The sequence below is a fragment of the Pieris brassicae genome, chromosome 4 (genome assembly GCF_905147105.1).
Source record: "Pieris brassicae chromosome 4, ilPieBrab1.1, whole genome shotgun sequence".
In the NCBI taxonomy this organism is placed as follows: Eukaryota; Metazoa; Arthropoda; class Insecta; order Lepidoptera; family Pieridae; genus Pieris; species Pieris brassicae.
In genome coordinates this window covers 16,210,656-16,237,025 of record NC_059668.1, presented here as the reverse complement: position 1 = coordinate 16,237,025, position 26,370 = coordinate 16,210,656, and the positions used below count along the sequence as shown (strand labels likewise).

Genomic DNA, 26,370 nt, shown 5'->3' with positions numbered 1-26,370 from the left:
ATTATAGAGACAACTTTCCGCGAGTTTCGTCTTCTTCGAGATAATGAATAAATATTGAATTCCCAAATTTAGAATTAAATTTTGGAAATTACGAAATTGCATCGAGATCTTTTCAGGTGTGTTACTTAAAACAAGAGGATCAATGAAAGGAAAAATAATTAATATAAATGATTGTGCTTATTTATTGTTTGTATACAAATAAGGCTACGCGCTAAGGTACAATGTGTTAACAAATTGCTTTGTTTATTTTATGTACTTCTTATTATTACCTTAAGGATTACTTTAAAATCTATTTCAAATTTTACACATATTTTTAGGCATTTTGCTTCTTTCCGAAAATACATATCATTTTTGCCTGTTTAACTTTTATTACTAAGATTTTCCTTCCTTCGATTAACTCTAATTATGTCACGACAATTCCTGAGTATAAATAAACGCTCTGTTGCATACACAATTTAAAGTAATTACATTTAGCATATTTAATTGTGATACATTACAAGGCATACCTTTAAATCCTTGAAAAAAAATAAGAGTCATTTACTCTAAGTTGTTTAATTTTCATTTTTTTCATTTCAATCATGCCTTACGAGAAGCAGTAATGAAGAGACGTCTTGTTCGCCTTAATTTTTTTAAATTTATATAATCAATCTAATTTGTACCTTAAATTGGTCATTAATATAAAATTTAATTTACAAGTGCAGTGAATCTTTAATTTTAATTCTACTACTAAGACTAACTTGGCCCCTGTGATACTAATTGATATTACTATACTACAATTAAAAATGAGTGACTTATTTTGAATACGTTCCGAGAGTCACAATCTCATCTAATTATGACAAACGTGTTGAGAAATTTGAATAATAAACGTTTTTGTGAGAAAAATTGATTTACAAATTCACGTTTAGCGTATGAAAACTATTTTACAATTACAACTGCATTACGACTTATTAAATTACAAATGTGTTAATACAGTTTCAATTACTCGTTCATTCTTATTTTTTCACTTGACGCATGAATTCTGTTGACGCTATTAAAATATTTGGATAAAATATCGTATTGCGTGATATTTGACGTGATAATAGCATCAAAATCAAGGTAGGTGTGCTGTAATAAGTGCTTTAGTTAAAACAAATAGTTGTTTATAATATGTGTGTATTTTAGATAATCGTCGTACAATTATTACTTTGTCTGTACTGAGCAGATTATCACTAAATAGCGACTCAATAAGTGATTATTTGGTTTCGCCTAATGCGAATGGCAGAAGTGTAAGGCAAGTAAAACTTACTTTGTACTTGTTAAAAAATACTTAAGTTGTAGGGTCATAGATAAATTAAATTTATTGACAAAGATTGAGAATGCACAGGCTTTGTGTGAGTCGTGCTAAACTTCGCTTTAATCACTAGATCTAAATAAACAATTAGCCAAGGCTACAACTAGGCTTTTAGAATAAGTATATAAAACACGGTAACATTTTCATTTAATGTGTTATGAAATTACACTTCGTATTTACTTATAGTGATTTGGTCCATATTATTTACGAATTTTCATATAAATATTGACTTAAGCTAAATTATAGATTATAATAGAACCATAGACAGTAAGTCGGTTTGACACATTTGAATAGTACCGGGGCCCGAGGTAAATATGGTGTGACCTGCTATCGACGTAAAAATTTATAAATTTATAATATTTTAAATAATTAAAATACATTTATATCATACATATTCTGTTTATTTACTACAATATCTGTATATCCAGCCGTAACCTGAAAATGTCTAGGTTTTATTAATTTTTATATTTCTTTAGTCGGGTTTTCAGTAATTCAATATGTACTGTGGCGTGGCTCTTCAGGTACCAAGGTTACCCGTAAGAAAGTATTCTAAAATGTCACACCAAAATCTATTTTTAAGAGCTGTCAAACCACTTTGTGTATGAAGTTTGACATATTTGACAGCTCTCAAGACGATAAAGTGACTATACGATTTTTTAAAAATTCAAATACAGGATTTGTGTCTTGCTAAAAGTGTTTAAACTTTCTTCAATAAAAATTAAAATGCAACTACATTACACTTGCGCCAAATACTTGTCTAGGTTTCCAGGTATATAAGTGACGTATGGTCTATATCAAAAGAATTTAGTATATTAAAATTTTAATTAACTCTGGAGACGTGATGGTTTAGAGGCCTAAGTGGTTCAAATCATGGACCACCACTGGACTTTTCTTTCTACGTATACATTTAACACCTGCTGTAACGGTCAAGGAAAAACGTGAGAAAACAGCCTTATAGCCAAATTTTTATGGCGTGTGTCAGGCATAGAAGACTGGTTTCCTACTTGCCTATTCGAAAATAAGAAAGGACTACGAAATTCTAATGATACATAAATCTGTGGCCTAGGCATAAAAGGTTGTAGCGCCATTAGTTTTTGTTTCATTGCTCTTGGTTTAATGAAGTTAATATGTCTATGGATCCATTTTATAGATAATGCATTATTAATAATGTACATACACCAATTATTTACTACATAAATTAAACAAAATACAAAGTATATATTTATATATCTATATTACCATATACAGTATAGACCATAGCTAGAATGCGATGGGATTGACTTCCCCCTTTAACACGTAACTATTTTCATACAAAGTCGTTTGTCGGTTGTCGTTTACTGGGTGATGCCTTACGAAAAGTGATTTTGTCTCAAGCCCCTGATACGTATATTACCGACTATTTAGTCATAGTATAATTTTTATAAGTATTTATTAGTTATAGAATTCACTCATCCTATTCTATTTTGATTCGGACAATGTTACATCACTATTGATGCTGTCACGTATATTATATATGTGTATTGACAGTTATATCCCCCGAACTTTGTTCGTACAGCCGTCTGACGTCATCTTGTGTCATTTGGGATACAGAAGGGATGCGTGTCATGTTTACCAATGGTTTCACCTGAAATTTAATATTAAAGACCTGTTACGCTTAAGTCTAGAAAGGGAAAGTAATTGCAAGTTAAAGGACAAAAATAGAGATAGCCAGATAATGAAATACAGTCAATAGAGGGTAGATAAACATTGTACTCCTACTAGCTGTTAAATAATTTAAGATCGCATTGTCTTCAATACATACCTTATTATTACTTATTCCAATGAATCCGTTGCCAACGTTACCATTTGACACCGCCTTGTGGGTCCCATTTGGGACCCCATTAGTCAATCCTGCCCCCATACGGGATATCGCCTGTGTAAATTGGGACATCGCTTCTGTAAAACCATTCAGAGAATAGAATATTTGCACAAAAAACGTTGTCAAATTTAAAAAAAATATAGGTACCATACATTCCTGGCCAGGTATTAACATGAATAAACATATCTTCATAACTACAAAACTAATTTTCATGATGTTTGCATTTTTCCCGAAGTTAAATAAGATTAAAATTATTAAGTATTCCTCAATAGATCATCATAATCAATAAATTACAACTATGTTACATCCATATAGGTAAAATAATCTAGATTCGAAATGTAACTCGAATTATTGTTAAATCGCGGAAAATTTATATTAAAAGGGAGACCAAATTTATGATGATTCTCAGTTATAATAATTTAATCAATAAACAAAAAATAAAAATATCAAAATGTTTTTTTTATAAATAATACTATATTGTACCATTAGGAGCAGAGTACTCAGGTTGTGGTATCTCAGCAAGGGCTTCAGCCTTCTCCATCTCCTCTAGAAGGACCCTCGTGAATTCTGCTTGAACGTCTTCTGACTCAGTATCGCCGTCAACCTGATAATTCGTTCGTTTAGAAATAATTCGAGTATAAGTACCAAACATTATTGTTAAAATTATTCATTATTTTTATGAAAAAATATATGTATGTTTGTATGTTGTGTTGTTGTTAATTTTTTTTAGATGGGTGGCAAACTGGCAGTTTTCTCATATGATATTAAGTGATACCGCCGCTCGCTCTATGCCAGTGGGATTGCGCTCGTTGCCTACGTTGTACGCTCTATTCTTAAAGAAACCTGAATAGAATTGGTTCAGAAATACTTTACTATGGTTGCCTGGAAGATATTGCTTGTTGAGCCAACCGTTGCATAAGTTTTCTCATTTGTGAGATAAGATTTATTTTTATTAAGTTAAGATACGTGTAAAAAGAATGTTCAGCCTTGTAAACATTGACTAAAGTACGGTGTTACATGTTTTGGTAACGTGTTTATTTATCAGTATAATACGAATATTACTGGTATTATAGCGAAACAATACATACAATAACAAGCCGATGCTGTTGGTCCAGCGTTTTCAGCATTGGAAGGCTGAGTTCACGGAACACTTCGAGTCGTCTTCTAAACGCAGCCACAGAATCATCTCGTCTGCCCCTTCCTAATTGCAGCTTCGAACAGTCCAAGAGTACCATACGTGGTTGAACTTTGAACTGGAATGTATTTTAACTGTATTTTCACTCATTGTATAAAACAAAATATAGATAAATAGACTACAAATGCAGATAATTATCCAAATTTATTTTATAAAAAATTAAATAAAAAAATTATGCTACGAAATTAAAATAACAATTTTTTTTAAATAAAATCTTTATACATTATATTATTTTTTATTTTTCAATCCGGCTCGAAGGACCAAAATGTCATCACCGTGCATTAGAAAATTCTATTGTTACTCTATATTAACCACTCGCGTACAACCACAGAATATAAGCGAAACAATAAAAAGTTCATTTCTATGAAATAAATAAATGCAATGTATCAGTGGAAGAGAGTGCCTACGTCTGGCTATACTCTCGGGGCGTAACTACAACGATTTAGGAAATCACCACGATTTAAAACTAAGAAAGCCTGAGCGACCAAAATGAACAGCCCTGGCCCGTACAATTACTTTGAAAAGTAGCAGGTTACTAGAATTAGAATAATAAATACTATAAGACTCATATCAACGTTTTAAAAAAACAGTGGCCAGGTGTTCTTGGCTTTCTTCAAGACCTCAGCCCTGGTTCTCAACAGCGAGAGCAAACAACGTACATATATGGCAAGATAACGTTAAGGAGTTTGCTTCCGCGGCTAATAAACGGACTACCCACTTAGTTATTAGATAGCCTAACGTCAACCAATATAAAAAGTAAGTTGAAAAACTACTTTTATATGCATTTTTGCGTTCCTAACAAGACTGCTCAGATTTTTCTAATGTAACATATCACGATTTTATTATATTAAAAATCCTGTAAATATTATCCTGTAAAATAAATAAATTAAAAAATGGTAATAATCATATATTTACTTTTAATGTCTTTATTTTATTTACTTTTACTTAAACAAACAAATAAAGACACAGGTTACCCGATCCTAATAATAAGTTTTTGTACCGATTAGTTGCGACATCAGCGCATATTGAGACAACTACATCGGAATTTGCAGTGTTGGCTAATAGTATTTTATGAATAATAGGGAATATCAATATAACCTATATATATTATACTAATAATGCCTTCTACCTTAAAGCGGTGCCCTAAAACCCTGAGGTCGAAGATTAGATCCCCAATGCACCAATGGACTTTCCGTCTTGCATACAAAAACGTCGGGATCGATATCGCTATTGCAAGTTACAGAGTAAGTACGCCCGTAGTAAATGTAAATTATTTAATATTTTTGGTGTCATTTATTGTATTTATATAATATACGATATTAATTAACAAGTGTGTTCAAACAAACCTCATTCTGATACCAGTCCATCTGGTCTACATCCCGAGGGTATCCATCCAGTAATAGACCATGGCCACTTCTCGCTGCGTCAACAGCGGCAGCGGTCACCAACTTGGTGACCAGGTCATTTGGTGCCAACTCTCCCCCACTGATCGCAGCACGGGATAAGGCACCATCGGATGCTGGCCCTCCTCCAGCATCAGCTAGGATGCGAAGATGTTGGCCGAGACTGGTAATTTATAGGTCAGAATTAGATTCGATGATTACATTTTTCTTCGTCTGTCTTGGAGTTTATTTGGGATCGAAATACTCTTTGTAATCCAAATATAATATATTGCATTTGCGTAATTTAATGCGAATAGCAGAATGATAGAGATATGGATAAATTTGGATAATACGTAACATAATGTATGTTACAAGCATGATACGTCACAGGGACGACGTCTAGCCTATTGGTGGTTTCATAAAAATACAATTGTTTGAATTTTTAAAGCAAGCAAAAAATAACACTTTTGAAATGTTATATAACTGAAAAAACTCCTATAGTCACTATTACATAGTTAATTTAATTATGTTAAACTTGACTAATTACTACTAAAAAATAGAAGTATAATCTCGATTTAGTCAAAGAAACTCGTATAATCTTTATACACATAAATCTTCTGTGCGTATTATACTTCTCTCAAATTTACTAAAATTTTGTGTGTGTTCAAGTGGACCTGAGAATGGTTTACAGGTTGCTGGCTTTTATTTTTATGTACAGGACAACATCTGTCGGGTCCTAAAGTACCACACGAAGCAGATTCATTCTGATTAATATCATATGAAATTCCCGAACCAACGTCAAATTTACCTGAAAAGGGTCCAACCGTGTCTTTGTGTCACCGCTCGTTGACACAAGGCGGCTTTATTGCTACCCGGACCACCTACAACCCAAAGCGTAGGAGTAGCAATCGCGGTACCGCGAACTCTTATTACTTCAGGCTGGAATAAAAATGTAATGTCACAATTTAATCTTTTGTATAAAGATAAAAACACATATAGATAATCCATTACTCCAACTTATTAGAACAACAGTCTACACGTGCAAGCAATCCCAATTTGCCCCCATTTGTATGCATGATGCCGACAGTCGAGTTTATTGCGGGCTAGGATAATTAAAGCGACAAAAGAACATATAGTCCATTAAAATGTTACAATTTGAGGGCCAAACTGGACATTTCTTAGATGACGCAATTTTATTTGACATGTATGCGGGGGGGGGTCATTATAAGCTTAAAGATAGTGCCCACGTTGCACTCTGTCTACTAAGCTAAGCCTAATTGGTAAGCTTCCTTAGAGCCTTAAGCAGAAATACGGTCATTTTGTTTGTTAAAATATTCCTCAATTTAAAAAATTTGCTGATCCGTATTTTTTTTTCCTGACCTGCCTTTACGTGCTTCATTAGTTGTTTCGATTTCACCACCCTATTCTTTTTTAAATGTTTAGTTAAGAAATTACCAGTACATCTCTTATATCCTACAAGTCCTAAGTCATCTTTTAAAATACGCGACATGGTTGTAGGTACTATCTTCATCTCCCGAGAGAATTTTTTTGCTTTCGGACAGGATTTCTTCGAATTCTTTAACTGCCTTTTTGGTATGAACACTACGTGGACGGCCGGATCTTTTTCTGTCACAAACATAGCTCTCTATCTCTCAGGTCTCATTGTACCTATTAATAGCCCGGTACACAAACATTTACTAATACCAAGCGTATGGATGGTTTTAAAAATTGCATTTGGCTCCATACTTACTTTGTGTAATGCAATCACAGTGATTCCGTTCTCTTTATCACCCCATTATATTTTAATATCGCAAAATATTGTACAATGTTTTGGCGCCAAAATGAGAAAATTAAATGCACAATCATATAAAAATAACGAATTCCAAATTCAAATGTAATATTTTGTAACAGTATTTATGGCCAGACTAAGTAATATTGCGTCCTCTGAAAAATGTTCAGCCCATGTAACATTTCAATGGCCTAGTACACAGCTGCGCAGTTTTTACTAATTCTAGCAACTTAGAAAGTACTTTATTATTCAATTATCGTTATTGAGAGTGGGTGTAATGCTATATAGAGAATATGTATGGAAGACAAGCTAAACCATACAATGACAATTAATTTCGACGCTTTAGGTAGTACATCGTTAAATTGAGGGACGCTACGTGGAGGATACACTGTATATAATTAAGAAAACTTTAATATCAGCGAGCAAAAGTCTGCCGAAGGAATATGTACCGATTAGGTACCGACAGTTAAGTTGCTTAATACAATTGTTTTAATAAAACAGGGACACTAAATGCCAAAGGACTCGCAAATCGCCGGCTTTTTAAGAACTGCTACGCCCTTTTGTCCAATTGAAAATATCATATGCGGCGTATGTGAAAGACCATTAGTCAAAGCCAGTATTAGTCCTTGATAGGACTATTTAAAGATTAACAAAATTAGATCAATCAAAGTCAAATGACGAACAAAAGTAAACAAATTGTGTCTGCGAAAACTTAAAGGTCAAGTCTTTTGTTAGGATCAACAAGTTTCCTTGAACTAAATTTCGTTGAAATTTGATTCGCTATTATAGCAAAAATATATTTTAAAAAAGCAAAAAGTTATATATATATCAGACCGTATCTAAGTCTAGAACCCCATATGGGTCTTGGCCTCAGATTGCATCCGCTTCTTTGATAACTTTTATTACATAGATAAGTCGGTGATCAGCCTTCTATCTGACACATGCCGGTTACCTCATGTTTTCCTCAGCGTACGAGCGACTGTTAGATACACACATAGACACAAACACAAACGCCAGTGGCGCAAAGCCCATCGAATCGAATGTACGACCTCACGGATAAGAGTCACTGAATGCTGAAGCCAACACTGTTTTAGTGACAGAATCAGTATGGATTTTAATTCATTATTAACCACTTTCTTAAAAACGTAACGTTCACTAACGATTCCAAACTTTATATTATTAACTAAAAATCTTAAGGAACATCTTTTTAACATGTCCCATGCTGAAACGGGGCGTATTCTTCTTTTGTAACTAGTAGTTTTGTGTAAAAAAAATACGTCAAATGGCAGAGACACCTGCCCACAACAGAGGGAATCCTATCTAGTGCAGTTTTTCTTTTACCTAACAAACATATTCAAAGTTCCGTATAGTACGCGATGATAGACAAGAGGACGCCATAACAAGAATTTTAAGCGACAATAAAATACCTGGCTATGAAAACTCTATGTAGGAAATGTGTTCTTAATTATCTATACGTGTTAGAATCATCGTCTTTGAAAAAATCCGACTCGTTTTACAATAAAACACTTACTCTTGAGTTCACACGGTCCACACCGTTGACAGCTAAGACTTTTGGCATACTCTGTGGCAAGGCGTGTGGTATGCTCTGTGGGACATTGGACGAAACAATTGGCATTGGCCGAGTTGTTACTGGCATATATTCGACATCAATGTCTTGGAATTCAGTTCCATTTCTTGTTGGTGCAGGTTCAACGCCAAGTATTTCACCCGGTATGCCTGAAGAATAAATGAATATTATAAATGGATGTCGGACATAATTGCCAGATGTGTAATAATTTGTAAACGCAGTAAATATTTGTTTTTTCTTTAAATTACTGTATATCATTGGGATCGCTTAAGAATGAAAAGGCCACCTCTTACCCTACTAATTATTTCTGTTCTGATTGTACTATATTCCTATATACTTCTTGATTTCTTAGTATTACAGATTAAAGTTATAAAAATTAACAATATAGAAATGTTGTATTTTATTAAATTCTGTCTCGATTTAAAAATCATAATATGAAAGGATAGTTAGGCTGTATGTATTTCGTATTGTATTGTATTGTATTTGTCGTAACTTCATTAAAAACCTCTATTCTTTGACTACTATTACTAATAACTTCTTTTGATCGTAGACTATAAGTAGTACTATTTGTTTCAAGCTAAATATTTTTATATTTATATTATATATACTCCCCCTTATTCAAACTCAGCAATTTAACGTAATTGCATCGAATTGCGTTGTATTGATGCAAGAAATTATCTATTATTAGGGATTAAAAAGGAATAGTGATAAAAATTTAATTCATCTTAAACTAGTTCTTATACAAGAATTTATTTATATTTACATACCAAGATCTATACATCGCGATAGTTGCCAAAATTTATGGCTGGATAGATAAATTAAGATTAAACCTTACATAATCTATGCAATAAATTATTTCAAAGACTATATCTTGATAACTGTAACATTGGTACCGTATTTTCGACAACATCACTAATGGCCCATTAGCTCAGTTGGTTAGAGCGTCGTGCTAATAACGCGAAGGTCGCGGGTTCGATCCCCTCATGGGCCACAAATTTTTGCATTATTATTTCTTAGTAATTTGAATTTGTTTGTTCTGTAAAAACAGTATAAACATTTTACTTTCATATAAGCAAATTAAATATTATTAGCATTTATTAAATTATACGAGCAATTTTTTTCAAAAGAAAAAATATATTATTGCAGTCCTGAGGTAAATCAAATGGTCCTCTTAGTTTTTGTATAATTCTCTATCAGATTTAAGAACAATTCAATATAAATATTTCTATCAAAAACTCTGCTTTTTGTTCCTCCCATACAAATTACAATATTGCACTATACAGTCGGTTGGCAGCTTTAACAGTGTTATTTTATGAACATTCTTCCGAAACCCTACTGACCTTCTCTTCATTTACGAAAAAATAATTCAAGTATAAGAAAGAATAAATATTTACTTAATAACCAATGGAGCCACAAGCTTAGGTCTCGGTATCAAATTTGTGTATCAGTTCCGTGACCATTTGTTTTTTCTAATAGGCTAGTAGGTGATCAGACTTTTGTGCCCAACATTTGTTGGTTCTGCCGGTTTCCTAATGATGATTTCGCTCACGAGAGCTTTATGGGTAAATTTATGTGTAAACATGTATATACCCCAATGAAATTCATAAAATAAAATAGTTTTTGAAAATCAGTATACAATAATTTTACTGTAAGCAACAGCTTACATGTATAATACGTATTACATACCACCATTCATATCCTCATCTTCTACGGATGTTAGTATCTGCAGAACGGCAGCGCGAAAGTCTTTGTACACTTCATCAGGGTTCCGTTCACCATTCACCTAAAAAAAAGAATTTTATCACTTTGAAAAATAAATTAAATGTGGAATGTGATCTCATCTTGGTTTCGATCCTGTTTTTGTCGTCTGGTAAAGAAGAACATAGGTCAATATCCGAATTCGTATCTCAAGACAGTCAGTCTGGGCTGTGAAATAAGTGAAACGTCAAACAGCTTTAATCCGGTTAAAAATTAGTTTTCTTTCAATGTGTAAAAGCTATGTTAACCAAAGACAATACTAAGTGAAACGTCATACAGATAGAGAGCAGTGATGGTCTAGTGGAATCGGCGTGCGACTCTCTTCCCTGAGGTCCTAAGTTCAATCCCGGCTGTGCACCAATGGACTTTATTTCTATGTGCGCATTTAACATTCGATCGAACGGTGAAGGAAAACATCTTTAGGAAACTGGCATGCCGGTCACCCGGTCAGTCGACGGCATGTGTCAGACACAGGAGGCTGATCACCTACTTGCCTTTTAGATTGACAAATGATCATGAAACTGATACAGAAATCTGAGGCGTAGAAAGGTTGTAGCGCCACTGATTATTTTTTTCACACAGAAAAAAGCTGACAGCTCTTGAAACTACACGTTCGAGAATAAGAAGGGCTAACTTAAGAATGTGTGTCAATTGGTTTAACCACCACTGGATTATTAGCTTCGAATAGAGCTTTTAGCATTAAATATCTAAAAACTTACAGAACAAAGTAAATACTCGTAGCACCCTTAAAATATTAAAAAGGCTATTACTAAAAATAATCAATGACTCAAATATAATAACATATTGATAGGTTACTTAGTATCTGTGAGTCATCAACATCTACATGTGTTCAAATCAATATTAAGCAGCTCATTAATAACCTTGATGAGGTCGTCGTTATGTATTAATATTTAAAAAGGCATCCAAAAAAGCTCTTCAAATTTCTTCTATCCCTGTTTCTGGTGACAACTAAACATTTCCATCTGGGTTGGTTTTTCATTTTTTACGGGAACCACTTTGAGCTGAATTAAGAGAAAGGATAGAGAGATATGAGGAGAATGTTAAAATAATCTAATAAGACACCTCAAAATTATTAAGGATACGGATTACAAATGACCTCAATATGTTGAAGCTAGAATCATAAATGTTTATGACCACCTTCAAAGTAACTTCATCAAACATTCAAACAAGTATAAGGAACGAGACTCAGTAAAAATTCATAATTCTTCGTAACAATAGAGTTCAGTAAATATCTAGGTATAGTCAGCTATACACGCCCACTATAAATGTTTAACAAGCATTGAACTACTAATTATCAGTTTACTCAGAAATAACATAGTACGTGAGTCATACAAGTTTCACCATTCTTTGTACCATTGCTTAAAAGCATGATTTCAATTTGGTTTGATTATATGGCATAGATTAAAGAAATTAATTATATGTTGATCTGCTTTGTCTCTGTAATCTGTAGTCGTAATACATACACATTATGTATTTTTTAAATTGTTAATCTACGACTTGTAGCAAATACGTATTGGGGAAAGTAAGTTGCCTGGGGGTTTGTAACGAAAGACAGATCTAGTTATTGAAGTTTCTTAAAATCCTTAACCACAAAAAACAGCACATTTTAATTGAACAATAAACGAATTGAGACGGCATTGTTATACTAGGTTCTAACGTTTGAAATTGGTGTTTTGTATGGGAGGAACAAAAAGTAGATTTTTTTAATAGAATATATTTAATAAATCAAAGTATGTACCATTGCTTATATACTTTTGCCATCTTATAGGTTCATTGATCCCTTTCAAAAAAACCATTCGAACGGGAATTAATAAAATCAATACAGGCGGCTTCGTCTGCCCCATCAGACTAGAATTTTTAACCTTGCAAGACGTTATTTTACTATGATATGTTTGTTGTAATCTGTCGGAGCAAGGTCCGGGGAGTACGGTGGATGTCTTAGACATACCAACAGAAGCTCCTCTAATTTGGGAGCAGTCTGTTTTTATAAATAGAGTGACGCAACGCACGAAAACATAAATGCACGAGTAAATAGCTGTAAAAAAATTAATTTGAAATTCTTAACCAAAGAGGAGATATTTGCGGTCAAGGCGGTTGCCAGTTGCCAGTTCGACAAAAAGTCAAATTCATATAAGGACCTGATATTTACGTTAATTAACATTTCATCCACCATTTTGTTGAAGATACTTTCTGATTTAACGTCATATTTTACGATCATTCGTTCAATTAATTTGACAATTATAATTTGGTTCAAACTTTCATATTTTTTGACTTCAAACTCAACAATTGACTATAAAATGATATTATCAGTACCTCTAACCAGAGTTTGTACTATATATATATGTATATGGAGTAACTAAGTAAATTTTTGTTTCATACGTAGTTGAGTGTATGTAAAAACGAGTTATGAGTGCTGATCATTAATAGTTTAAGTTTTACTCGCTTACTAAGTTCCAAATAATTTGACGTTATTAACAGCTTCGATGGTAGCACAGCAAAAAGTGCTGCTTCTTTAAAAATCTACCATTGATTGCGTAACCTGTAGGTATAAATAATACTATACGTTCATATAATGGTTTCCCTTACAGCTCTACCTTCATGCAAGTTTAATTGAAAGTTGCAGCTGTTTATTCTCACAGTGCAACTATTGTTTATAGATTTCTTTATTCGTATTGCTTGAACTTGACACATGTAATCATTACCTAGACAATAATTCTTTTGTGAACGTTGTATGTTTTAATATTTAAAAACTAATATATTCTACACCAATTATGATCGTGGAAGATAAAGATAGAAACTATATTTAGAAGTCTAACTAAAAACTACTAAAAAATATTTAAAAAGTATAGTGGCCCATGAGGGGATCGAACCCGCGACCTTCGCGTTATTAGCACGACGCTCTAACCAACTGAGCTAATGGGCCTGTGACGAGACTTCGAATCCGCACTCATAATTCTAATTATGGTAAACATTTGCGTCAAACCATGCTTACCGTATTATTGACAAGGTTTTTAACGATAAATATGCCAGTAATTGATGGTAATTTAAGCAATCGAAAAGAAATAATGTCTAAGGTAAATAAATGTTATGTAAAACTATATTTTTACCTTGAGCCAAGACCAATACCATCCATCAGCGGTTTAAAACAAATACAAAGAAAATAATAGACCAATAAAGCGCTCGTCTTGTTCACGTATGCAAGAAAATTGAGGATAATTGTGGAAATTTACCTACCCATTAGCTAAACTACTTGGCGCTTGAATATTATAAATTGTAATCATTACGGCCTTGGGTTTTTAACGTAGGCGGTTACTTCTATGAAAAGCATTTACATTAAGGTTAGTTGTCAACAATAAACATGTAAACTGTCATATTTGCCAAATTTCTCTAAATTCTTCTTAACTTCTAATTCATTTTATCTAAGTGTTCGGGCAAGACAAACCCCTTTAGGGGGCTACTAAATATTTATATACATCTTCGTTAAAGGACATAATCGTGATTTATATAATAATTACATACTTTATCGAAATATTACCAGTTTAACGCAGTTTCGCGCTAATATTGATTAGCGCATTATTTTTTTTAAATACTTGTCAATTTAGCACGAAGGTTGGGGTAGAGGTTGCATATAATGAGACATACAGGTATCATTGACATTGCTCGTCCAATCGATATGGGGTCACGCAAGGCTTGTGTTATTCATGGACTTCGATTTGTCAACTTGGACACAATGTGTATTTGTTTGGGACCGGTACTCTACGAGTAAGATTGAGAAAAAAACTAAAAACATCTTGGATTTTGGCACAGAAATGACATGACAATCTTTTCTTATAGCGATTGTAACGATTTTGTATGCAATTTCGATATAGTTCTCTCAACATCCGTAGCGCCGCGCGGGTGTAATGGATCGCTATTGTTATGGAGAGAACAGTTACAGAGGAATATTCTTCACTTCTTAATATTCTTCCTTATCAATCCTATAAAAATATAAGGGAAACAACGGGCGGTATTGTCGCTGACAAGCGATGTCTTCCAGGCAACCCTAGTAACGGAAAAACTATTATTTCCTATTTTTTTTGTATTGGATTATAATACACGAACCGCGGGATTAACTATTATATAGTTTAATTATATGAAAGTCCTGCCTGGTGGTAACAGCTCATAATGAACAATGCCCTTCCTATCCCACCCACAGCATCACCATGTTGCGAGCTAACTCGGGTTTCGCCACAGTCTGTGAAGCCTGACCGGCCTTTGACGTCGACCTTTTTCGCACGTTCTGGTTTTACGTGATTCACTTTTCACCACCAGTTATCAGCTTCTTCAAAAATGGTTCGGTTACATTACGTCGTAATAAAGAATCACAAATGAGTACACGGTTCATTAGATTTCTTTCACTCAGCTCGTGAGGTACCCAAATATCGAGTTTTTTTGTGTACCCAGTTTTTTTCAAATGCGCCATAACTGTTTTGTGATCAATTCCCAGTTCTTCAGCTACGTCGTAACTACTGATCCGCTGATCTCGCTCCACTTTTTCATAAATGGCATCTATTTTATCCGTAATAGGGCGGACCAGAGCGACGTACACCTTTGACGTTAAAATTTCCGGATTGGAACGCTTAAACCAAATTTGTGGTTATCTCACTGAAACTGCACTAGGTCCATAAACATCGCAAATTTCTGTCGCGGCTTGTGTTGCATTTTTACCTTTGTAGTAAAATTTTAAAATTATTTGAATTTCTTCATACGATTCACTCATCTTGACAGTGCAAAAATTAATAAAAATCACACATTTTCCTAATTTGAATTTGGAATTATCTTCTTTAAAATTTAAACTTTTAATAATACCTATATACAAATAGTATAGCCAAAGAGATTTTATTACAAGTTCATACATACATATGCGAAAATACTTTTTCCCCAACCTAATATTTTGACAAGATTTAAAAAAATATTTTAGATTATTTACTATATCTCCGACGAAATTAATCCCCAAAACAATATTTGGATGAGAGTGCCGAATACATTATTTGTAAGCGATAATTAAATAATCTTGCACCGTTTTACGTCACATGACTGATGTATAAAAATATATATTTTGATTAAATATGGATATTTTGAAAAAATTATAATTTAAAGCCGTGTTTCATACAGGTTTCTTTCAATAACATTGTTTATACTGTCAAATAACCTATTGTTGTTGTATGCAGTTAATAAGAGTAAACATAATTATCAAATAATTGTATATTATGTTTTATTAATATTAAACATTAAATAATAAATTAAAAATTGTTGTTTTGCTTAATTTTTTCACGTATTCAAACATCGGCCCATTAGCTCAGTTGGTTAGAGCGTCGTGCTAATAACGCGAAGGTCGCGGGTTCGATCCCCTCATGGGCCACATAATTTCTTTTTTCACTTGCAGTGAACACAATTCATAATTTCTGCCTATAGTTTTCGAACCTGGATTAAGAAATCTGATTAGTATGATCGAAGGGATAAAAATTATCAGTCATGTGTAGGACGTAAAACTTCCGTGTAGCTCATCAATTAGATGGACAAAATTGTTTCTTTTTTAAATCTATATAATCAAAATAATGCCAAAAACCAGACTGCCAATTAAACTCTTCTAAAACTCATTCTTAAAAATATATTAATTTTCAGTTTTAAATGTTACAAATCAGCAAATCATACAATTCAGAAAGAAAGGAATAATAAATTAAAATGTTATTATAAAATTAATAAATACTATTACTTATTACAAACCAGTACAATAAAAACACTTAATCAATAAGGAGGCCTTATCGCTGTGAAGCGATCTCTTCCAGGCAACGAATGTTAGAAGAAGTATAGAAAATGCAAAGGGAACATGAATCACGATATGTATACTGTGTTATGAACAAGGAATGCTTATACAGTAGAGATACATTTAATTTAGCTTTATAAGGCTTTATGCTTACTTACCGCAACAAGCATATTGCTCTGATCAAAATAGTCAGCAACGGGCATCACATTCTTATAGAAATTGTTTAATTCCATCCTCGCCAGGCTGAGCACCACGTGGCCGAGCCGCGCCCCATACTCTATTTGTCGTTCTAGAACTTTCTGCCGCCAGCTCACGAGAATCACACCACTAATTGTTTGTATCTAAAAGTAAAAAAATGTCATGAATGTTTTGGGAACTGCACAAGCTTTGTAACACTTTGTACTCTCTGGGAATCTCTTCCCAAAGAGTTATCTACATATGTGTTGGGAGCACATTTTCGCTAGTTTTTCAAGAGAAAATTAAGAATTATAGCAAGAACGCGAAGAATGCCTTACTAATATTAAAACAAATTTATAGTTGCATAGCTGATAATGGCTAGAACGAGAGAAGTTACTGAAACTTACTCAATAACCAATCCTATACAATGTAGGCTTTTACCCAATTATCTTAAGCTTCTTGTAGCATTAACAATAGTGAAACATTTTATTTCTGGTGGGCAATTTTAATAAATTGCATGTTAGGCTTTAACAGATTAACCGTCGCGTGTTCAGTGACATTATGTGACGCATTACAATGTGCTATCGAATTATAATTTTACTAAAACTATATCAATAGTGGTTTAGAAATATAAAATTTTACATGCATTTTACAATTTATATTTTATTGTATTTAACAAGTTAACTCTTCCATGAAAGCGTTTTTAAGCATGCCATTCACAGAAATTATATAAGATTGACCAGTGGCGGATTAACAAATTTTCAAATTGCTGAAATTTGTGAAATTTCTGCCTCCCTCGCCTTTACAATTTTCATGTCCTACATTATTTTGACATTCCAACAATTTCGTTGAAATTGCACGTAAAATAATTTTAACCATCCAGTTCGCAGCCTCCAACCAGTAGGTAACACGTATAAGTTGGTAAGGGAAAAAAGGAAGAGGGACATACAGTTTCAGCATTTTCACTTATACAAAGCGTGAGCTGAGGGCGCTGATGTGGATTTCTATTTTACTCTGGCTAGTTTCCCAAGAATATGGATATACACTAAATATACAATGATAAGTGAGAGGTGAAAGTCATCGGCAAAATTTGTGGCATACTTCTATCTACATAACATCTGAAAACGTCAAAATGTGTTCAAAGAAAAATTCGCTCCCCAAATTTGCCGCCCCAAATATCTACCGCCCTAGGCTCCAGCCTACTAAGCCTGCTGGTAAATCCGCCACTGAGATTGACATTGACTTAAAGAAAGTGTATAACAACTCCATTAATGCTTCATGGAATGTCTATTCTTTTTTATTTCTTCATTTTAAATTTATTTGGATTCCAAATGTAATCCAGCTTATACCAAGTATGCATATTATTCAAATGAAAAATCTTGAATACGTAACCGTTATAAGTGTTTTTAGTATTTCACGAAGAATGCAACATTTTTATTTAATACCGTGTCAAATTCATGAAAACGTTTAAAATAAATACAGAAAACAAACAATTAGATACACTTCGATTATGATATTTTTATTATAAACATTATGGCATTTTTAAATTATACCTATAAAATACCTTCAAAATAAATGGCTATAATAACGTAATTATTAAATTTCTTCGTCCTTGACACGGTCGTTCCTTATTTAACGGAACTTCCTAATCGATGTTTAGAAATAAAGAAGCGACGAGGGATTTTAAAGGTGTGGATAATAATTTTGAATAATACATACGATACGATATCGCTGAGTGATAAGTTACTTTAATAAATGACTTGAATTTTGTCTCTATATTTATAACTTAGTTGTATTTATTTCAAAATGTCCAGCTGTAAAAGAGTAGTTAAGTTAAATACCGCCTAAAACTGTTATTGTTTTCGACGACACAATCACTTTTTTCTCTTTTCTTCAAGCTCTATCTTATCTTAAAGCCATGTCTGGCTTTATCAAGGCCTTAAGCTTTGTCAACACACGCACAACATAAGCGCTGTCAAAAACATCAAACCCAATACCGAAAAATGGTTAAAAGATTCTATTGCGTTTTTGAAAACGGTACAATTTTTTTTATAGAAAAGGGCAAACGGGCAGGAGGCTCACCTAATGTTAAGTGATACCGCCGACCGTGGACATTATCAATGCCACGTTGCCTGCCTTTTAATGTAATTTCGTATGTTACATATTTATTACCTTATCTGAATATTCTGCAACATCCCTCATAGACCGTGGATAGCCAGACACAAGGTAGGTCTTAGCGGTGGGCGCCATCTTCATCTCCAACATCAGCACCTCTGTCACCGTTTTACTTGACAGTGTACCGAAGTCTTGCATGTCTAGATATATGAATAAAGCTTCAATCCCTCATGGTATAATTCTTAAAACTCTCGAAAAGTACTATATAAATAATGAAAATATATGCGCTAAAGTTGTTTTAAAAAATCTCACGAAGACTTCCTTGTCTTGTCTATTGTCTTTTGTATTCGTTAAAGACGATTTGTTTATACATGCAGTACTGATGTAGACTGACGACCTTTCTTAGGTTATCTTATTTCTATTTTTCTTTAGAGCATAAAGTTTTTTTTTAATTCCATAAAGGTAACAATTTTATTGTTCCATTTATTCAAAATGCCTTCCTTTACCTTATAAAAATAGTAATAACAGACCGATAAATCGATATATACTGAAATACAAGACAAGTGATTCACAAGCACTAACAGATGGAGGTTCTCACGTACTATAGAATTACTTCAATTCCAGTTTAGTGTCAGGGACGCAATTTTGTGTGCCTATGTCTGTACTTGAACACTATTAATCATTGGTGCATGGGGTAATGGCTATTAATGTATTTTATAAAACGAAACAAATTATATAATTATCTACTTATTATAAATATATATAACATACTATCTAATACTATCCAGTACGTAAATTATAAATGTGATGATAGATGGAATATAATTTTTGGTCTATTCAATGCAGATAAAAAATAAAATTAAAAACCATAGACAATGCAATCTAGATCTCAATGTCTAGATCAATCAGTCAAAAACAGGGCAGAGTAAGATTCAAAGACAAAAGTTGTGGCTCATATTACTTTATCTTCTTTTCGGTGTCTTTTCTCAGCAACATTAATAAGATTTTAAAAGTATATTACCGTTGCCAATAGCGTACTGCTGCAGTAAATCTGTCATATTGATATGTACGAGGCCACGTCTCTCCTGCATCAGGTTGTCACAGTGTGTCACCTTGCCACTGCCCGGGCCTCCTAGATCACGTTATTACTAAGCAATTACATACGTCCTACTAGACATAGAAATATTCTTGTGTCGTGTAAATAAACACGCTCATATTTCATGGTCACCATTTGTCTAGCACCACAGTCCAATATTTGATATGGCCGTATCAAAATAATAAATTATAAAACAATATGAAAAACTGATTCAGACAATTTTTGGATGAGCTAATATCCGTTTTCTACGTACGGCTCCAACAAAGTCATACTTTTCCATTTCACGTCAGACTTTCTAACTTATTTTAGATTTCCTAACTATTAATACAGTGAACCATTTTTACTACTGACCTAAAATGATTAAGGTTCCAAGTTCACATCTGTATTTTAGATCAGGTATAGTTCATTTCAAAAAGTTAGTCCTATATTATGTTTTATAAGGAATATCGTGCTACAATTTGTTAATAAGCAATTACCCAATACAAATATAACTGGAACGTTCGGTGGTTCAAACTTAACGTGACTCGAGTTCTGCATGGGGAAGCTAGCTCCCATAGGAGAAGTCTGCCTGGTGCTGCCACGACTGCGTTCCGCCGTCTCCAATTCTTCATTGTTTTGTTCTACAGCATAAATCAATATTCATGGAGATTGACTGCCTCATTTAATAACCTAAGTAAACCTTAGAAGAACTTGGATGAGTAGAGTACACATTGCTTGCCCCGGGAAACACTATTACGACAGTTATGTTTTGTCATTTTTGACTTCTTTACGTGATGTAAAACGAGGATATCTTTATTCGACGAAAATAATGTTGTACACAATATAAGTAATACTTGTTCACCTAATTTTACATTCCTGAAATAGCAACAACCATAGTTTTAGTTTATCTTATAATTCTACCAAATCATATTTCCGCGAAGAGTGGTAATAGATGTGCCGTTGTAATATGCAGTTAATGTAATTATGTTTAAACATTGAAACACTCTTATAAAACGCTTTTTTGCTTCAGTTCAATTAGACAAATTATTGTAATAAACGTTTAGTTATTTATTATAATTTTTTTCACTAAAACTAATTATATACAACAACGTTTAAATCGACAAATAGCCAAAAAAATAGCGTTCATTTGATATATATGTATTTGTGATGTAATTAGTATCCTAGTTATAATTAGCATTACCTTATTTTATTTACACTGAAAAAAATTGATTTTGCTTTTACGACTTAGTTCTCCTCGACTGTATTCATTTCATAATTTTCTCTTTAATTTTCGCTTCTCCAATTTTCAAATAGAATATGTTTGTTTCCCATGATTAGCGCCAATTGAATGACATACAGATTAACACATGTTATTCGAGGTGGATATCATTAAAATACATTTGACGTTAATTCCGCTCAATGTTTTAAAAATATTAATAAGTATTATCCAGGCAATTGGCGGTAAAACACCTTACCTGTGTCTAAACAGATGCCCATATTCCATGAAGAAGAAAGTTTTTATGTCTTTTCCAATCACTAAGTTTAACCTTAAGCTATGTATTGGCACTTATATATAATATCAAAAACACGAGTCCGATATATGGTCACACGTATTTAATTGTTTATCGATTGATGGACGTGACCTTGTAAACAGTAACAGAATTAAATAAAAATTTATATAAAAATTAAATTAACTCATTTTCTTTTTGTCCTTAACTTTTCAATTTACTTTCTATTATTCGAAAGTTATGTCTTCGAGATAGCATTTCTGCCAGCAATTTAGAACGGACCGGCATCGCGGGACGTCCGCACTACTCGAACTCCCACGCGCGACTGAAACTGACCCAAGTGAAAGCTTTTACAAGTTACAACGCAAGGTCTATCTATCACTTTCATATTTCGGTTAATTGAAAAGGATAGTTGATACATTGAATAATTAAGGGGTTGCCCCTGAATGAAACTGGTACTTGGAGAATTAAATGCAGGCCTCGTGCAGGGGTGCGTTTAATGTATTTGCTCGTGTTAACTATTGTGGCTATTAGGGTCAAGTCGGTAAATTATCTATATTTAGAGTCTACTCTTAGAGGCCATCTTAATAACTTATTTAAAACAAACGACTGTAATTGATATGTTTAGAGAACAAACTTCTAACTATAATAACAGTGTTGAGGCTACAATTAAGTGGAATTCTTATTGGGTCACTCAAAACACTTAGAATAAGGTTTAAGAATAATAAATGATCTGATGTATCATATTGTATGAACTAAATTCGATTTGTAGGTTACTTTACAAGGGTATGTCCTTAAAATTTGAAAATAAGTGTGTCTTTATTTAACTAAGACATTGTTACTAACAAGTCAGAAAGAAAAAGAGAGAGGAGTCGGGAAGAGCGTGTACAAATACCGTTTAAGAGGCAAAAGGGGATAGCTGTCTTCTATACGGATATACTGCTTATGGCCCAGGAAAACGTAAAAGTGCTCTCAGAGCCTTTCTGATGTGGATATTGGTACTACCCTAGGTGGTTATAGTTTCTGAGTTAACTTATAAAAATACCTATAATTTAGGATAACTGGATGTAATTTAGACTACAAGATCAGATTATTATCTGCAAATATCTTTTTAAAAAATTTATTAGTGCGTTACAACTGGTGCAAGCCATTTATATAGGCCACTTTGAAATTATTTTAACAAAACAAATTCTTATACTTTTCTCACATACTTTCCTAATGTAAATGATTGAAAGTTGTGTATTATTCATAAACATACTGTCAGCATAACATACATGAATAAAGTAAAACTATACAGGTATGTTTATGAAGGTAAGTAATATTTTTCTAATACCATAAAATTATTATACGACAATAACAAAAGAAAAATATTTTTAGGAACCAATAAATTGACACAAATAACAATAACAGGTTAATAATTAAAATAAGTACATTATGTCCATTAATGTATTATATATTATATAATATTATTATATTCATATAATATAATAATATATTATATGAATAAGCTGTGAAACCATATTTTTAATTAGTGTCTTTACTATTCGTCTTTTCAAAATTAATAATAGTATTAAAATCTTACTTCTATAATTAAGTAGTCATTTTTTAAAACAAATTCTTCCTAAATATATAACAATTAAATTTATAGTATTACCATTGTATGCAATGGCTATTTAATATTATTTCGTTTCAAACTAAAGGTAGAGTACAGAATGGGAATCATACATATCTTTGTGCTATTTCAACCAAATATTTTTTTCTATTGAAATTGATCACACACATAACTTTTTGTTAAATATACAAACATAATACTTTCTACAAACATAACTAAGTTTCTACAAATAATTATAACTAATGGAATGTTTTTTTCGTTACCAATATGGTATAGACTAGTGCTATAAATTTAACTACAATGTTATAGTTAACAAAGTTTTACATAATGTATAAAAACTTTAATAAACTATAGAAATTAATATAAAATAAATAAATACAAAACCTACCAGTTTTTTAGTAACAAAATAAATTTATACTAAGAATACTAGTACAGTCTTTCAACACAAATCAATCAGATTAGAAAATATACAACTATCCATTAGGCTGTAAACCTAAATTTCAATATCACTTTGGACGCACTTTTTCATAAAAATAAATCTGGGGTACACTATTCACATCCTTCATAAGAACTTTCCGTTTCACAAACTTAAAATGTTCATATGCAAATTCGTACAACTCATTTTCCATCTTCCATATATCAGATTTCTTTATCCGTTCTATTGTTTCTAATGTGGGCTCAATTTTTGAACTTGTTTGCCTCAAGTGGGACTTATTACTACTTAAGTAATGCTCTATTGCACCTTTGAAGAACCGTGGCAGTACAGCCTCTAATACTGAGATAAAATCTAACATTTCTTCAGTAACTCCTACTAATAAGTAGTGGTTAATGAGGTTGTGCTTTGCTTGATCTAATGCCCACTTATTTCCAGGTTTCCTATAAATATACAAATATAAAATATTTCTCTATTGTGTGTAAAAAAGGTCTACAAAAACTAAAAACCGTTTCTGTGTCCATGTAGTAGTTTATATTTAAACTTCACTACATTTATTGAATAAAACATGCCATGCCTAAGTTTTAGAAGAAACATTGAATTGCACACATTATGTTGTCTTGTAAAAGTTAAGTCTTATGTACTCAGATTAATTTAAAATACTAACCAACACTCAGCAGCATGTCCGCAGAAAAAAGGTACCTGCAGCCACATGTTGCTTGGGTCACAGTCTGGCTGTCCTTTTGCAACACAGTCATCAAATGTCTGAAAAAACATTTATTTACCATTAACATAAACCATGAAATTCTTATTACAACCTTTGAAAAACTATAAGCATCTACTTAACTACAGCAGACTATAAAGATTTAATAAAGGACCTTACCACTTTGTCTCCATGTTTCTTCCTCACAAGATGAGGTCTGAAGTTGTCCCCATGTCTTAAGAAATAATAATAAGAAACAAGCCGATCCAGCGGCTTTCTTATTAAATTTATAAATAAGGGTTTTCTTGTTGTACCCAACCTGTAGCACAATTGTGATTATGGTGGAGATGGGTAATTACATGTTTTTAGATGCAATCTGATTTAATTATACAAATATAGTCAAAACTGGTTTCAATGACTATTTATGTTGACCATAATCAAAGGACCCGGTGGGTAAAAGTATTAGGTACTTAAAAACAATGTCATCGGCTGTTTTGACTATATGCTTTTACAACTATGAGTAGTCCCTTAGATGTTGTTATAATAGATTTTGACTGTATAACAAAAACTAAATATTTGTATTTTGTGACTAATAAAGTTATTGAAATAGTCTTCAATAATTCTTTGCCTATTAAAATGCTCCATTATTCCTTACTACTAAATTAAAGTCCAACAAGCAGTAACAGGCTGCAAATTCATTGTAAAATATAATGCTTTTAGATAAGTAATATAATATAATAATTATATATAATGTACACAAATTTGAAAGGATTCTCACCTATCAAAGTTGAGAAATGCCATATGTCCGTGATATAGTGCAGGTTTGATCTCTTGCCACTTTGTCACATTTTGGGCAAATTTATACTGGTTATTTAGTGACATAACGTGCATGTTCGCGGTTATGTTGATATGCAAAACTTTAAAATGATTCTTCTTGCACAAATCATATGCTACACCAACAAAACTGGTAGACCCAGTCTTAGGTACCCTGTTGTATATAACGACCAAATCATCGTCATCTTTTTCTGTCGGCTTCGGGAAAAACTGACGAGATTGCGAATGCGTTTGAACTAATTTGTATTCTGAAATGTGTCAAGAGCATTAGAAATAATTTTATTTAAGACACTGAATAAAATCCTTAAAATACTCACCTAGCTTTCGATAACCTTCTTCTAGACGAGTTACTTCGGACTGGAAATATAAAACTACAATAACAATAATGCATAGGGAAGAAAATAGCCATAATTTATGAATGTTCAACATAATATCGCGAGGCAACCGCGTAAAGCTAAAAGAAAATGAGCACTGACATAATTTTATATGAGTTCCTTATAGATATAAACATTCGTTTCCCACTACTCGCAACACCCACACAGCAAAATTAACATAATTATTTTCATTTCTATGTTAGAAAATCAACAATCAACACGAAAATATGTTTGATGCAATGTATGACACTTTGATGCGCGCCCTATAATCACACTCACAGACTAGCACAGGCAGAGTATAACGTCGTGAATCGTAAATACTACAGCTTATGAATTTAGTTATAAGTAACGGCTTTTGATTTTACATAAGTTAACTGTTAAGTCTTTTATGTCAAAGTCAATAAACTATAGGAAATAGAAGTGGATCGATTACCAATTTGATAATCGATAGCTAATACTGCATAGTGAAGTATTAAGCATATTGGCTATCTTAATCCCACCTACTTGAATTAATCCAAAATGACTTCAACTTCTCAATTACTCTATACCAATGACTTTGTGTCTGAAGTAAACATCGTGAGGAAATTGGCATCCCATAGCACCCAAAATAGTCGAGAGCTTATATCAGACCTACCTACTTTCCTAGTAGAAAAAAACAAATGATTATATAACAGATATAGATATTTTAGGCTTAGACCTAAAAGATTGGAGTGCCGATCTATATATTTTCAACTTTCATTTCACATTTTTGACCATTTAGTTTTAGTAAAGGTATTTGGATCTGTTTAGCGACCACTTTATTATTACCACCT

General features: G+C 32.7%; 2 protein-coding genes and 3 non-coding genes across 8 annotated transcripts; 2 read left to right on the top strand and 3 right to left on the bottom strand.

The window, feature by feature from the left end:
• Positions 1-180: 180 nt before the first annotated feature.
• LOC123708989 lies at positions 181-21,916 on the bottom strand. Of its 4 annotated transcripts, none has more exons than XM_045660053.1 (13): positions 21,296-21,916; positions 20,592-20,735; positions 20,041-20,151; positions 19,077-19,219; positions 16,886-17,068; positions 10,829-10,925; positions 9,086-9,291; positions 6,574-6,704; positions 5,730-5,949; positions 4,277-4,441; positions 3,672-3,792; positions 3,132-3,265; positions 181-2,954 (listed from the first exon to the last, which is right to left on the bottom strand). In XM_045660053.1, exons 2-13 carry the CDS (start codon positions 20,668-20,670, stop codon positions 2,838-2,840), a joined length of 1,707 nt encoding a protein of 568 aa, XP_045516009.1. In that variant the 5' UTR covers positions 20,671-20,735; positions 21,296-21,916; the 3' UTR covers positions 181-2,837. The 4 variants fall into 4 exon arrangements, with proteins under 4 accessions (XP_045516009.1, XP_045516007.1, XP_045516008.1 ...); XM_045660051.1 differs by having other exon boundaries at positions 21,570-21,916; XM_045660052.1 differs by having other exon boundaries at positions 20,041-20,148; positions 21,570-21,916.
• On the top strand, positions 10,060-10,133 carry Trnai-aau. Its single transcript has one exon. It is a non-coding gene; the product is annotated as a tRNA-Ile (tRNA).
• Positions 13,771-13,844, bottom strand: Trnai-aau. The gene has a single exon. It is a non-coding gene; the product is annotated as a tRNA-Ile (tRNA).
• Positions 16,249-16,322, top strand: Trnai-aau. The gene has a single exon. It is a non-coding gene; the product is annotated as a tRNA-Ile (tRNA).
• Positions 21,917-23,114: 1,198 nt separating the features above from the next.
• On the bottom strand, positions 23,115-25,821 carry LOC123708728 (heparin sulfate O-sulfotransferase). The gene is made up of 5 exons (XM_045659577.1): positions 25,502-25,821; positions 25,129-25,432; positions 24,531-24,669; positions 24,315-24,412; positions 23,115-24,090 (listed from the first exon to the last, which is right to left on the bottom strand). The coding sequence occupies exons 1-5, from the start codon at positions 25,611-25,613 to the stop codon at positions 23,721-23,723; spliced, it is 1,023 nt and encodes a 340-aa protein (XP_045515533.1). The 5' UTR covers positions 25,614-25,821; the 3' UTR covers positions 23,115-23,720.
• Between the last annotated feature and the right edge of the window lie 549 nt (positions 25,822-26,370).

What these genes read in the sequence shown, in the direction of transcription:
- LOC123708989 (XM_045660051.1), bottom strand. Translation starts at nt 21,591, where the DNA reads ATGGGCATCTGTTTAGACACAG. An exon ending in TTGCAGAATATTCAGATAAG is followed by an intron (nt 17,069 to 19,076) that starts GTAATAAATATG and finishes TTTTACTTTTAG; the next exon opens with ATACAAACAATTAGTGGTGT. An exon ending in AACAGCATCGGCTTGTTATT is followed by an intron (nt 3,793 to 4,276) that starts GTATGTATTGTT and finishes ACGAATTATCAG; the next exon opens with GTTGACGGCGATACTGAGTC.
- LOC123708728 (XM_045659577.1), bottom strand. Translation starts at nt 25,613, where the DNA reads ATGTTGAACATTCATAAATTATGGCTATTTTCTTCCCTATGCATTATT. An exon ending in AGAAGGTTATCGAAAGCTAG is followed by an intron (nt 25,433 to 25,501) that starts GTGAGTATTTTA and finishes GACACATTTCAG; the next exon opens with AATACAAATTAGTTCAAACG. An exon ending in GGACATGCTGCTGAGTGTTG is followed by an intron (nt 24,091 to 24,314) that starts GTTAGTATTTTA and finishes GTATATTTATAG; the next exon opens with GAAACCTGGAAATAAGTGGG.